This window comes from Gymnoscopelus braueri, assembly GCF_963280865.1.
Source record: "Gymnoscopelus braueri genome assembly, chromosome: 19".
Classification (NCBI taxonomy): Eukaryota; Metazoa; Chordata; class Actinopteri; order Myctophiformes; family Myctophidae; genus Gymnoscopelus; species Gymnoscopelus braueri.
Window position 1 is genome coordinate 18,524,247 of NC_137621.1, and position 15,076 is coordinate 18,539,322.

The following is a 15,076-nucleotide window of genomic DNA, read 5'->3' on the forward strand; positions in this document are numbered from 1 at the left end:
GTCAGAGTTAAGGGGAGACCTTGAAATGTAAAAGTTTGAGAACCATTGATGTATAACATATATCTTCAGTATATTACTAGTATAGCCAAATCCCTATCACTTGTTATAGAATCATGCCCCCTGCCGGACACGTTTGGTAACGTCCTGACACACGTGAACCCGGAGGATGGCCGCTCCCATTGGTTGTAGTTTATCACGTGGCAATTCTGAAGATGGCGTCTCCAAATGGAGGTAAATTCTAATTCCTTACTCTGCTATGCCGTGTATAAATTGACATTTTAACATCACTACGGGGACAAAAACGTTAACGACTCTCATGTTTCCTTACCCGAACGAGTAAAGACGATAGAACACACATGTTAGTGCCGTATTAGTATTGTTTAGTGATGTTTTTCGCGTTGGCTAAAGCCCCACACACTAGCTACAGTGTTTTGTTTATCCACTAGTACAGTGGGAAGCAACACAGCACAGGACACACACTGATCTCTAGAACACTGAAACAAACTGATATTATTGTTGTTGGTTTTTATTTACAGTATTGCAGCTGTGCTGAATAAAGGTTAAAGGGTTACAACTTCTTTTTTTTTTAAACAATTACACACTTATTAGAACAACTGGCTCCCATCTGTGTTGCCAGATGTTGTGAGATAAATAAGCAACAAGGTATATGAAAACAAGCCTAAAAGAAGCGAGCCCATCGCCCTTTAAACATAATACAATGGCTATTTGAAAATACCCTGCGACGCGTTGTGAGCTTGTAGATCTGCTATTTTTAAATATATATATTTTTTTGGGGGGAATATTTTTTGAAACGTTAACAACACAAATCTTGTATGGGGGCCCCTGGGCTCTGGCATAAAATATTTACAGATGGGGCGGGGGTCCCCAGACAAATGCATATTAATGTGGGGGTCCTTGACTTGAAAATGTTTGAGAAACACTGGGTTAAACAACATTAGGAAGCAATCCCAAATAAGCAACTACACTTTTGAAAATAGTCCCAAGCAAGCCCCAAAAAACCAACTACCAATAATTACAAGCAATTTACCAGAAAAACAAGCCCAACTTCGCTTTTAATAAGCGGACATGGCAACACTGGCTCGCATACTGTATTGCGAAATGTGTATTTTTTTTCGTCGACGCTGTGCGTAGTGACGTAATGGCGTACGTTACGCATCGACAACATTGTTTCATTTGTTGTTTCTGCAGTAATCTTAAACAATACAAGAATTGGCAATTAAATATTACATGTACATGAATTTGAGATTATGAAGAAAGATTACCAGGCTGAGTGTTCTGGTACTGGAATGATGTATTCTAAAGTCTACATAGATCTAAGTGTATGTGGAAATGTCAAAGATAATATGGGATTAAAATTACATTTTAAGTATTGATGCTGCTGCTACTACCTACAGTAGCCAAGTCTGCTAACATACTACTGATGAAGGTTAATTTAAGAGTGCACTGTTGTGTTGCTGTTGTATAATAATGACCTAATATTACCTAGATCAAATGGAAAGCAAAATCATATATTTGAAAATCATATATTTGATTACACAGTTGTAATCGAGGCATTTCATTTTACAGTATATCTATCTATCTATAACATTTTATTATTATATTATACCACTTATTCACATCTATATCTGATTAGAAAAGAAAATATATGGCAAATGGTGCCGTCCTAATGCTCTCCTTACTGATAGAACAGCCCATTTTTGTTGTTTCAAGGCCAACTAAATATTAGTGCTACATTGTAGTTCAGTAGTGTTTGATATTTGCACTGTCACAGTTAGGTGTTTAATTCCAGCTGAGAATACCCATATGTAATGTGGGTATTACATTTGTTTTAGATGTAAGCATCTACCACATTGCAAACTGACACTAAATAAAACTACAATTAACTTGTATTAATGTTGTTCCGATACCAATACCAGTATCGGAAAAGCTGCTGATACTGCGTAAAAGGCTGGTATCGGTATGGGCGAGTATGTCAGTCTATGCCATTCCAATACTATGTAATTTATCACATGATTACAGTCATCAATTATTTTGTAAATTTAACATAAATTTTGAATGCTTCAGTTGATGTGTCACTACGGTTTTATACTCTTACTTTGCTATTTACATTTTTTATTTTACTAACTTGTAGCTACACTTTAACAATATTAATGGATTTTTTTAATGTATTCCTAGATCATTGGTTCTCAAACTTTTTTAATTTCAAGGACCCCCATAACCCTTACGGGTCCATTTGGTTCCATTTGTATACTCTCAGAGTTACAGACCTGTAAGGGTCCATTTGGAACCCCCTCAAGGAACCCAGAGAGTCCCTTGACATCACTTTGAGAGCCACAGTATTAGATTATTTTTAAATTACACGTCTGGTATCGGATCGGTACTCAGTATTGACCGTTACGCAAGTTACGGGTATCAGTATCAGTATCGGGAAGGAAAGAATTGTGTTGGTACATCTCTAATTAATAATATGTTATTACAGGCAATTCAAGTGATGAGATTTGGAAAATATTGGACGTTCACATTTTGTGTGTGTGTGTGTGTGCTAGGTGATGACTTTGAGTCTTCTCTGCTAAGCTTTGAGAAACTAGATAGAGCATCACCGGACCTATGGCCAGAACAATGTAAGTTTGTTCCTCTTATCTTCTCTTTTCCCATCCATGTTGAGTGATTGATCCATATATCAATGTGTTTGATCTATCTAATCCTGTATTCTCTCACACAGTGCCTGGAGTTGCAGAATTCGCTGCATCTTGTAAAAATGTAAGTTTATCATAAATAATTCAGAAGCCGATACTACAAAAGCCTTCTAAATCAGTAGTTCTCACACTTCCAAGATTATTATATATATTTTTTTTAAATAGCAGATGTACAAGCTTGCATGAAGTGACGCGCTGTGAACTTGTATATCTGCTATTTTTGAATAGCCAACGCAAAAATCTGTAATGACACAGATGCTTTCCCGGTTTTAATGGGTTAAAAAAATAATATATATATATTGTATTCTTCTATAAATGCTTAACTAATGCATTGTTGTAATATTATCCAAGCTGTGAAGACAATCAAGGTTACTGTTATATCCCTAAAAGTCTCCCTGCATTTGAACCATTTAAAATGTTTCTTCTTTTCTTCTTTTTGTGTTCTTTACATCACAGCCAATCAGTAGTTCTCCCCCTAAGTGGATGGCAGAGCTGGAGAGTGAGGACATTGAAATGCTCAAAGGTAAAAAAAAAAACACCTGTTTGAACACAGCCTATAAACTAGGGGTGAAACCATTAATCTATTAATCAGTCAAAATTTACCTAGCAAGATTTTGCGGCCTGAAAATCTAGTTTCAAGTGGTCTCCACATATGGGCAGGTTCGTTACGTTTGTGATGTAACATGACGTAGCGTATACAGTATATAGATATCTTCGAATATATTATTCATCTAATAAAATATTTTATTAGATATTCAGGATGCTACGTAGCTTTCCCGTCTAATGTGACATTTTATTATATAAACAATAGCATAAGTAGCATTGCAGTATAATTGTGTTAGCCTATACCTTGAAGCCACGCTCGGCAAGACCTAGCTGGTTGAGTGTCTAAACGGAAGTACCAGAATTTGGAGTACCACCCAAGGAAATGACATTGACGCTTTACAAATCTGTTTACATTCTCTGTGAATGAAACGAGTGCTGTGATTGGTCGAAAAAGATCGTTTCTGCGGGAAATACATACGACGGAAGTCCCACCCCTGTAGACACTCACTGCATTAGGTCGTGACCAGGCTTTTCTCCTGAGAGATGAGTAAAGGCTGGGAACGAGGCCACCTTGAAGTAGGCCATGTGTTATGTATGGCATCTTGTCATGTTATTTCATGGTACGAAATCTTGTATGTTGTATGTTATGTTAATTCATGTTGGAATCAGTGATTATGTTCTGGCCTGTCCGTCTACAGAGCTGGGCAGTCTGACTACAGCCAACCTGATGGAGAAGGTCAAAGGACTCCAGAACCTGGCCTACCAGCTTGGACTAGAGGAGTGTAAGAATATGAATAACACACATTATTACTAGGCTCAGTGTGCGCTACCTATAAAGTTGTGTTTAGATGCTGTATGTAAAGGCACTGTGTCAGCAGAATTATTCTCTGTTCTCTGAGTGGAGGTGTCATAGCTAGCAAAATCCTAAACCTAATTTATACATCGTTGTACGACAGTGTTGCTCAGCACCATTGTGAAATTGTGATCAATTTAGTGACAGGCTATCTTAGTATGTTTTCACTTCACCACTAGATGGTGCTGCTTGTCTTAACAAGCTTCTCTATTAGCTTCTGACATGTATGGGCTTTCACTGTAACTTCCACTTTAACACCATGGACTGTAGTTCCAAATATGGCTTTGTGTTTATTCGTCCGAAGACAGATTGGGATCCTATTTTCTAAACTATAATTTTGTCATTCAGATGTAACTGTGCATTGCTGTGAAACAACATTAATGAGACGGATAAAATTGAAACCACTTAGGTCTTCATTTTATAGATATTAGACCGTCTGGTTAAAATAGAAAATAGGACCAGAAGGAGGAGGATAAAATAAAATGAAGTATTCATGATGGATACTTGATGGATGCAAAATGTAGTTTTTAATCCGTTTCCTAGTGCCTCAATTGTCATAATCCTGGTGGAGTATGGATTAGAGAGAGATGTGGATAAGTGCTCATATTTTCCTGAGAGAAAAATAGGCACTTAGTCTGCCAATGAAAAAGTAAGAGCAACAATGCAGAATATAGATCCCTCTTTACTGGGATTACGTGTATACTATAGAAATGCTACGTGACACCGACACATACACTTTAAATGTACAGTATGGACAAAGTACAGGAAGTAAGCATTGTCATACAGCCCACTGAACATAGGTGCTTTCTTGCATTCGCCCCTGACTCATACAAATTAATATACAATAAATTTGAATGAAATGCATTTGTATTTCACTCAAACCAGAAGTTCATTTATTTATTTAGCAGGATATAATACTCATTAACACAACTATACTGTGATATAACAAAAGGCTACATTTAATCTGCTTTTGTGTGTTGGGCTTATATCTTTTTACTTTGAATATGAACTGATATCAGTAGAGTGAGTTGGCCTTTGCTCCACCCATTTACTGTTGTGGTTGTATTGAACCTAAATGGACCCTCTACACTATAACTCTGAGAGTTTACAAATGGTCCATTTGGTTCCATTTGTACACTCAGGAATGACACTCAGGATGTTACAGTGTAGATTGGTGTCCCAGATATAAAAAATAAATAATCTTATGTGGATCTTGAGATCCTAATGAGAACGGTGTTGCTCCCATCTCTAGGACTTCATGTGGCCAGTCCATGACGTCAGTCATCTATGACTTGCATATCTATGACGTATCAGGCCGACCTGAGCCCCACTGACTTGCACATACAATTAAAGTTGAATATGTCCAAAAATATATATTTGATAAAACATTCATGTTAGTAGTTTTTTGGCCTACTGACAGCATGCACAAGAAATTAGGCGCTGATGCAGGGGTTTGAGATTAGATCTGGAAATACACACATAAGGACACACATAGACTAACCCTCCTATAGATGGCTATAGCCTCTTGCAGAGCCACGGCATAAAAAGTCGTATCACATGGGGTTCCATGGCCTAATGGCCTATCAAACTGGGGGTCCTTGAAATAAAATAAATGTGAGAATCGCTGGTATGGAGAGAGGTGGAGGGGCCTTTACCTTTTACTAGTAAGCTCATTGCTTTTAAAAAAAATCTGTAAACACCAGATGATTAAAGTAGACTCCTCCGGGAGCAGATTACTTCAACTGTAATTTGTCAATGGATGATGAAAATTGGGGGATGCATATATGGAAACCTTTCAATTATTTAAGCAAAGCAGCAGATTGAAGGTGAGGGAGGTGATACTGTGTGTTTGCTGCAGTGGGCTGTTGCAAGAAATACTCAAATAACTTATGAACTTATGAATACCTACATGAGGGAAATTGCTTATAATTTAAAATTAAACAAACTGATCAGATTTCATTTCATTCAGGATGGCATTGTCTTTTTATTAAAACATATTTTCTCCAAGAAATATACAAAAAAGCATAGCAAGAAAACATATGTTCAATTCTAGGCCTATTTTGCAGGCTGATTATTTATTCTCAATCTGTGTTTATGGGTGGAAAAATACCTGGTTTAAAGGAAGCATCTTTTGAATGCGTAGTGTGCATTTAGTTATATTCCGAGCCCACTTGGCAACAATGTCGTTTGGTTGAGAAAGTGTCTTATCTCCCCAGCCCTCCCTAAACCCCCGAGAAGCGTGTAATCTGGCTGGTATAAAGATGTTAGCTGTCATGCAGTGAAGACTGCGGGCTTTGCAACCATGTCATGCACCTCGGGACGATGGGACACAATGACGGTTATTATTGGTCTCGGAGCAGCACCGTAATGGGTGCCTGTTTAATGCGCTCCGGTTTAATTTTCTCCTTTTCCCGGCTGTCAGGGGAAGTCTTGTAAATCTCAGCTACTTTTTCATCATGTTTGTGCGCTCTTCAGTGGCCATAAACGAGCCGCCGCAGAGGCCCAGCGCAGTGCCGGGCAGGGGGGGGACAGGATTTACTGCCCCCACCCACCCCCCAACATGTGGGCCATTAAAGAGGGGGCTGGTGAAATGGGCACAGTACAATCAAGCAGCGAAAACTCACCCACCCCATCACCGCCGGGGAGAGAAAGGGGACCTGGAGCAGTCGTAACTAAAGGACACTCACTCTCATCTCGTACCTTCTGGAGATTGCTGACGCTACATGGACAGAGTGAATGTGGAGGAAAAAGGATATAGAGGAAATCTATTTGGGACGTTGACCCATGTCGGGTTTTGATGGCGCCATTGCATTTGTATGTGTTTATGTGGGTGTGTATAGAGAATGTGACACACCCTCATTCCCCCTTGGGAGACCCCCCCCCCCCATCCCAATCACGGCTGTGTAACGCCAGTCCGGACTGGTCCCAGCGGGGTTTGACGCGTGCCTCTTCCTGCAGGCCCCCAGCTGCTGCTCCGCCCCATGATGAATGCCCCTGTCGTGGGCCACTGAGCGCAGGCGTCAGACCCCCCGGAGATCCCTGGGGAATGCTGAGGACGCTGATAAGTGCTGTTATTGGAGGTAATTGAAAGCTGAGTGTTCCTGTGGGATCAGCTGGGAGCCCTCAGGCTGGAAACACTGCTGGTTAGAGAGTTAGTGGTGGTGCTCTATCATACCTGTGGGTTCAAGGCAACTGGTCCCCTGTAACAGTAACAATAGTAGTAATAACCTGCAGCTTACAGATTCTGACTCTGTCCTAAAAGAAGGAGCTATGTCAATTACAGCAATGGCCTTCCTCTCCAGACTGTAGCAATTACTTTTCGTTTGTGTCAAACTTCGCTAATGTGTCTCCAATCTTGCTTCAGTTACAGCTTAGTGGGTGGCAGAACGTTCAGAGTGTGTTTTTTGTGCTCCAGGGGACATTCTTGTGCAAGAAAGAACCCCACGCACAACTCTGGCTAGATTCTGGCCCACCTGTTGTCTTTTCCCTGGTTGCCCCAGCCAGGCCCGTCTACTACCATAATGCCACCCAGCCAACCCCTTGGCATGACTGGCCACGTGAAGGTGAGGCTGAAGGTCGCCCTGCCTCTTGACATCTCCGAAAGGAGCTGGTGTTCACTGCCTCCTCCTCCTCCTCCTCCTCCCAGTCACCCTCAGGATCAATCTCCTGCCTATTAAGAGCGCTGTGCTACTGAATATGATTGCATTCACCGGGCCCCACTGTGCTAATGTACCTCCATCAATCCATCAGGGCGGGCTGACCGCGGGGCGGGCGGTTATGAAGTGCCTGTGCTGACAGCCGCTGAATGAGGAACAGGGGACGCCACCCCCCACCCCCTCTCTCCTCACCGCTATACTCTTCCTCCTCACCTCTTCTTCACCACTGTCCTGCTCTCCTCACCTCTCCCCCAGCTTCTTTATGGGCTCATAGTGGAGATGGATGGCGGCGTCATGGCGTTTCTCTGCGAGGGTGGCACCAGCTTCGTGGCGTGTTAACCCATTAATACCTGGCACGCATCTGTGTCACTTTAGATTTCTTTGGCTATTCAAAAATAGCAGATATACAAGCTCATAGCGCGGCACCAAGTGCCGCGCTATGAACTTGTAGATCTGCTATTTTTGAAAAAATATGTTTTCGATTTTTTTTTTTCCAAAACTTTTTTTTAAAGAATCGTCTCAGGTCTTAATGGGTTAAGAAACTGAAACTGGGGGAGAGTTGTTCGGAGTGTGTGTGTGTGTGTAAATCAGGATTCAGGTATCAGAAGCAGCAGCAGTGTGAGCATAAAGCTTCTCGTGACTAGATGGGCGGTGACATCATCAATCGACACAGGCAGCGTGGTGAGCAGCGTTTGCAAATCACTCTAGAAATTTCAAGAACTTTGCGCCACCTGGGATGATCGGTTGTCTCTCTCTCCGCTTCATTCAGGTACCGCCCTGGAGATTAATGCCAGATTCGCTTTTTTTGGAATGGCCACCAACTTTGTAACATTATAGCCCTGGGCCCTGTCACTGTCTGTAAATTCCACTGCATACATTTTGCAACAGAATGAAACAGGCTTTCTCCCAAAGCAATGCAGCAGGTTGCAGCTGTAGAGCTGCTGTGGCCTGCATGTTAGCTATGGTGGAACAGAGAGAGACAGGCAGAGCTGCGCACGCTGACATGCAACCCCGTCTTCAGCTCGGCTCGCCTGCCCGCCTCCCTGAGCAGATCGGAAATGACACCTCATTTCCATAAAGGCATTAGGAATTCATTGGATTTTCTTTCCCAGCTAATCATAGCAAGGGTGTAAAACCTTTTAGGCTTTTTAATGAATGAATTTTGACTGATTGCCTATTAATAAGGACACCTCTTGAACAGGCGTAGGCTGGAGAAGGGGTGGGGAGGGGCAGATGTGTTTGCTCGTGTGGATGTGTGTGTGTGTGTGTGTGCGCGCGAGTGCGCGTGCGCGCACATGCTTGTCTGTGTGTCAGCCAGGCGAGAATGCATGGGGGGGGCAGAGTAGAAGAGGGGAGGGCCCTCTCGGTTGGGACATAAAGAGGAACCAGTGGCTCCCCTGGGAAATCACAGCCCGTGTCTGCATCTTAAATATCCCTGTGAAGTATCAATAAGTGGGTAATTGAATTTTGAACACAAACATGAGCGTCAGGTGTATGTGTAGCAAGGCGCTGGTATCTGGGTGGGTGGGGGGGGGGGGTGTTTCAAAACGTGCATGCGTGTGTGTTGAAACACTCACATGCACCCCCCCCCACCCGTGTTTGTGTGTGTGCATGCATGTGTGTGTGCGCACGTGTGTCATCTCCTCCGTGCCTCCCTCCATTCCCCCGGGGGAGGAGGGTGGTGAGAATGGATGTTAAATCCATTAAATAAAGCTTACAGGCCGTAATAGCTGAGTGGCACTCGGAGATGGCTGGTGGGGGTCACATAAGTCCTCTTGACTCTTAATGAAAGTGAACCGGGGCAGTCAGGGCTTGGGTCCAGGACTCTAGTTAACCCGGGTGGTCATCTGTCTGTGGGGCTAACCGTGGTCCCACCTGCTCCACCAGGGGCATGCCATACTGGAGCGAGGTGTGAGAGAGGAGGGGCGAGCAGAGGGCTCAGTGATGATTACTTTCATTTTATACACCAAGGAGCCTGGGGGGGGGATTGTGACAATGACACGCGGATCACTCACTGCAAATGAGGGGAAAGTAAGATGTTACACTGAAGTGTTTCCTTTGCATCTCCATAGGCCTCCCTGGAATTGCAGAATGGAAATGACTTCCCACCACAGAGCAGAAAGTGAAGGGCAAAAACATTTTAATTACACGGTGGATTCACCGCGGAGGTTCCAGAGGTATAGACTTAAGCTCTTAGTCTAATTTAGGGGGCAAAAAGACAATAATTTAAAGAATTGCCCTGGGCCATATTTGGCTGTTGTTTGTAGATATAGGTTAATCCCTCAGTGGAGCATTGTACCTGTACAGCAGTAATCAGACCAAAATCTACATCCAGGGGATTACTGGACTGATGTGAGAACTGGGATCCTCCAGGCATCAGAGTGCTGCCAGACAATCCTCTGTTATCAACCCCCCATGCTGGCCATGCCACCCGCTGGTACTCAGCCCGCTGCCCCACTGGTACTCAGCCCACGGTCTCACAATGTCTTGGCTAAGCTCTGTTTATTTACATAATGCAGTTATTTGTAGCCAAAATCTGGATAGATTCCAAACGCATATAATAGAATACAATCAAACAATGTGGATTATTATTATTATTATTTTAGTTTGTTTGTTATTTAGTTATTTAGTAATAGAATTTGTTTTAGATTGTATCATTTCTGTATTTGGGTTAGGGTTTGTTTCTTTGTTTTATTCAAAACACACATTGCCAGCGAGTGATATAATAGAATCTCTGACCATTTAGGGCTAAATGATAATTAGATAGTAACAAATCAACAGGGCAAGGAGATGGCCCTCAGAATCCATAAGGTATCATTTAGTATGGATGGCAGCTGGAACAAGTTGCTGATTAACTTAGTGCAAAATTAGTAATTGACCTTTCTAATCAACTAAACAAATCTCTAAGTCCCTCTAATCAGTATGGATGTCTCTTGGCCAGTAACAAAGCTTGTGGGTGTGTGTTTTTGCAGCAATATTTCTCCGCATCCGTTGTGTGTGTTTTATTATAAGTGCTTTGTGGTTATTCGTGATCACTTTCCCCACATCCTAAAGAAACCATTATAAGAAAAATTATACTCTTTTAAACTTCTAAGAAGCAATGTATCTTGCCATGAAATAACACACGCCAAGGAGCTTCCAAACCAAATAAAATAAACCACAGAAATTAAATAATTGTGTCTACGCTTGCATTTAAAACACCTCAGTATAGTTTTTTCACTACAGACTACAATTTCAACATCAAGAATGAAAGCTATAAAAATAACGATAATGATGTGAGTATCTACACTGATGAATGAAAACATTCTGTAGAAACATGTTCGAATGTCAGTGACATGAGTCATGTGTTGAACACGATGGCCTGTAAATTCGTATGGACTTTGATTGGCTGTCAGTGTTTCTCATCGTTCATCGTATCACTCTGAAAGTGATCCCAACGATATTGTTCACCACTGTCATCGTCGTTATAGTTGTGGTGGTGTGAACTTTTAACCATATATTTATAGTTATCGTTATCGTTCTTGGTTTAGACGGCCCTTAATGCTGCCATTAGGAATGGGAAAGTCCCTCATTGTTTTCTTGTTTGTCTCACAAAAAAGTGTGATGTGCCGTTAAAATAATCAGCAATGTTTGGCCAGCTCTGTTTTCAATTTCATCATGTCCTTAACCTTCAACCGGTTTGACCCATATTTCCTTTTTTATAAGAGCAGAGCAACATGTCATAAACTGGGCTCTGATTTGTGTTTGATAGGGTCTTTAATGTGATCATGTAAATGATATCAGTTGTCAGAGAGGGAGCACTTTAAAATCCTTAGTGTTAATATAACTCCGAAGATTGTACAAATGCAACAAAAGTTGACTATTTGGTTCCATTTGTACACTCTTCAGAGTCAAATGAACACTGTGGATTTTACTGTGAGGAGGCTGAACTGAACTCTAATTAAAGCCATCCCTGATCGCTGTGGTTAAAGTAGGGCTTATCAAGTGATTTAAAGCGGAGAAAAGAGAGAGACAGAAAGTTCACGTACCCCGAAAAATAGACAATCTATAAAAGCCACGATCCTTTGCTATGATATCCCTATAATAACCTAGGAAGATAACATCAGTGCACCCATAGTTATGGGGGTCATCCAAAAGGAATTGCCTCACACCAATACAGTACCTGATTCTGACAGCTTCACTTCGATCTGAGGCACCGTCTGTCTATCCGGGGCTCCCCCCCCCTGGTGATTTTGTTTGGGGTTATTTGAAGAGACAGCGTGCCGCAAAAAGGAATCCATCCCATTCCAATTAGCGTCATGTTTAAAACCGATGATGGGCACCTCAAGGTCACGTGGCCCCGACGCCCAGATGCGCCATTATCATTCCACGCTGGGGCGACTCATCTAAATTACATACCAAACCCGCCTCTGCTTTTTCATTAGCCGCCCTCCGCGGGCGGGGGAGGCGGGAGACCCGTCTCACCAGTTCAGCGCCGCGCGGCAGCTCATCAGCACCAGTGTCAGGTTCAGCTTTCGTCGCTGTGCACCCAGCAACCCCTTCTTTAACCCATTAAGACCTGAAGCCGATTCTACATGTCTCCTAAATCCCAACAGTATTCTGAAAAACGTATGTTTCTATATCAGTGGTTCTCAATCTTTTTCATGTCAAGGACCCCCAAAATTATATGTATTTGGCCGCGGACTCCCATCTGAAAATATGTTGTTCCAGGGACCCCCCAGAAGCAAAGATTTGAGTTAAAAATGTTCGCTTAAAAAATATATATATTCAAAGTTTTGCACACATTTTCACGATTTTTCAAAAATAGCAGATCTACAAGCTCATAGCGCGGCACTCGGTGCCGCGCTATGAGCTTGTATATCTGCTATTTTTGAATAGCCAAAAGTGTAAAATATGGCTTTTTAGCTCAAATCTAAAAATGACACTGCGTTCCAGGTTTCAATGGGTTAACTCTGGTGGGACAAAACAGGCCAGTTAAGATACTGATCACATCCTCCAGTAAGGTGTTATGAAATTGGATGTCTTTCTGCACAATAGCCATTGGATATTAGTGCTTGTTGTGCTCGCTCTGTATTTGTATATGTGTGATGATGAGCAACATAACAACTTAAAAACCTATATTCTTTGTTGACCAGAGTCCCCCCAGGGGTCTATACTAGGTCCGCTCCTTTTTCTCCCCTCTGCACCAAATCTCTTCACTGAAAATAGCCAATCTATAAGGCTATGGTGGATTGGCTACAAGGTCAATGTACGCTAGCCTGGCATGGCCAGACTAATATCACTGCATATATATTAGTCTGGAATCTCTGTGTGGAACCGTAATTTCCGAGGGGGGAAATTTAACAAAATGTGGATAAACCCGCCCCATATTTGCATACTGGGCCGTCATTGGTGCCTCCAATCACAACCGAGCGGGGCCAGACCAAATTTGCAGAGGGCAAAAACTTTCTGCACTGGCAGATTCGTCTGGTTTACCAGGCTACATCTACGCTCACAAAGAGTCTCGTTGCGACGTGTTGTGAGCTTGTAGATCTGCTATGGTTAACTGAAAGTTTATGAGGTGATCCCAGCTTCACAGCTCATGAAAACACTTGAGGAGCTAAGAGGCTGATCATCTTTATTGTTAACGAAGTGCAATTAGTGTACCTGGATGATTCCTCTCTAGGGCTTGCCGTGATGATCCCACCCCAATGACACAAGTGTGTCATTGAATGGAAAAGCCTCCTGAAATGTTAGCTTTCGCAGAAAAGAGCCATTTTACAAAAGGCCTTCAGTGGGGAGTTGATCTTTGGCACAGAGTCAACACAATTGTATAAGCCTTATTTAGTTGATCCAACTGAAACATCTCTATATCAAAGACCTCATTGTGGGCTCCGGTAAATTGGCAATTTCTTCCAAAATGTAAAAAGATGAAGAATAAATGTATGCTTCTTTGAAAATGTAAAGTATACATGATTTGAACATACACAGTACATCATTATCAGACCTACATTTACCCTTGAACTTCTTGTTTTTTGCCCATAATGACTGGCTATCCACAGGTTCTGTAACAATTTTGTAGCAATTGTAGAAATATTAGGCCTTACATGTAAGGGGCACACACACACACACACACACACACACACACACACACACACACACACGCACACAAATATGCCCACAGGTCAATATGCTTGAGTGGGTGTCTTACTATACTGAGCTGAGGCATCCTTTTTTCGTAGCTTGTCTCCGTCTCATGTTCTTTTCCATGTCCAAAATGAACAGATGTTGGTGTAAATTACCTCCCTGTTTGACATTGCACAAATTAAAGATTTGCATTTCCAAACAACTGCTCTGAAGTTCTTGCAGACTTGCAGTCTCAACGAATTTCTCGTTGAACTGAATTGACTGATTTCAGAGACTTTGAAAAGTTGTGAAATATACCTGAGGAGTAGGCCACTCACCAGCGTATGAGGCACTTCAAGTTATTAGTCTCTCAAATGTTCATTATAAAACAGTTAGTTTCATTCCTTGATTATGATTGGCTGAGCCACATTCGAAGCCGTTGTAAAATGCTCTATAAACACACACCTGTGACCGCATGACATCAGATTACTGCACCAAACAAATTGTTTAAAATTTTTGTTGGTTTCTGGTTCATTTTAGGTGAGAAATAAGCCATGCAGTTGCTCAGTATTGATATATTTCACATTTACAACAGCTAGTTTTAGTTTGACTTTTTGAATTAGGATGTCTACGATTTTCAGGTTGCCATATTTGATATTGATAACCATTTTAGAAGCATTAAGCCACAGGCCATGGTTTACAGTGATTTTAGAACAGCTCATATTGATTGATTTGGTAATATGGTCTCTTTTTGTTCTCCAGCCAGGGAAATGACCAGGGGGAAATTCCTAAACATCTTGGAGAGGCCAAAGAAGTGATCACGGAATAGCCAAGTTGGGATGAAAACGTGGATCTCCATGCTTTTATGAACACTTGGGACAACTTCCCGACCTCCATGACGGAAGTTCAGAGACTTTGCATTCAAGAGGTGAATGAGATAAAAAAATATTGCTCACTCGCACAGCTGATTTCTTCACTGAAGAACCCAAGGGCTGCAAACACTTTTATTCTTACTTCTGTGTACACGTTGTTGCTCTCACCTATAGAAGATAGTTGCTTTTACTATCTTTAATTTAAACTTTCACGGTAGCTTGTAGATTTGCCTTGAATGCACTGTATGTACCCTATTTATTGTCATTTCTATTTTAAACATGATTTTTTTGCAATTTGTGAGGTTATATAATAAAGTTTTAAAATGA

The 15,076-nt window shown here is 41.8% G+C and overlaps 1 protein-coding gene across 1 annotated transcript; it reads left to right on the forward strand.

The window, feature by feature from the left end:
- The first annotated feature begins 176 nt into the window (after nucleotides 1-176).
- Nucleotides 177-15,076, forward strand: lin52 (lin-52 DREAM MuvB core complex component). Its single transcript, XM_080413928.1, has 6 exons — nucleotides 177-231; nucleotides 2,568-2,642; nucleotides 2,744-2,781; nucleotides 3,174-3,240; nucleotides 3,962-4,045; nucleotides 14,640-15,076. Exons 1-6 carry the CDS (start codon nucleotides 213-215, stop codon nucleotides 14,693-14,695), a joined length of 339 nt encoding a protein of 112 aa, XP_080270054.1. The 5' UTR covers nucleotides 177-212; the 3' UTR covers nucleotides 14,696-15,076.

Coding starts and splice junctions, on each gene's coding strand:
- lin52 (XM_080413928.1), top strand. Junction 2,643..2,743: donor GGACCTATGGCCAGAACAAT/GTAAGTTTGTTC, acceptor TCTCTCACACAG/TGCCTGGAGTTGCAGAATTC. Junction 3,241..3,961: donor GGACATTGAAATGCTCAAAG/GTAAAAAAAAAA, acceptor GTCCGTCTACAG/AGCTGGGCAGTCTGACTACA.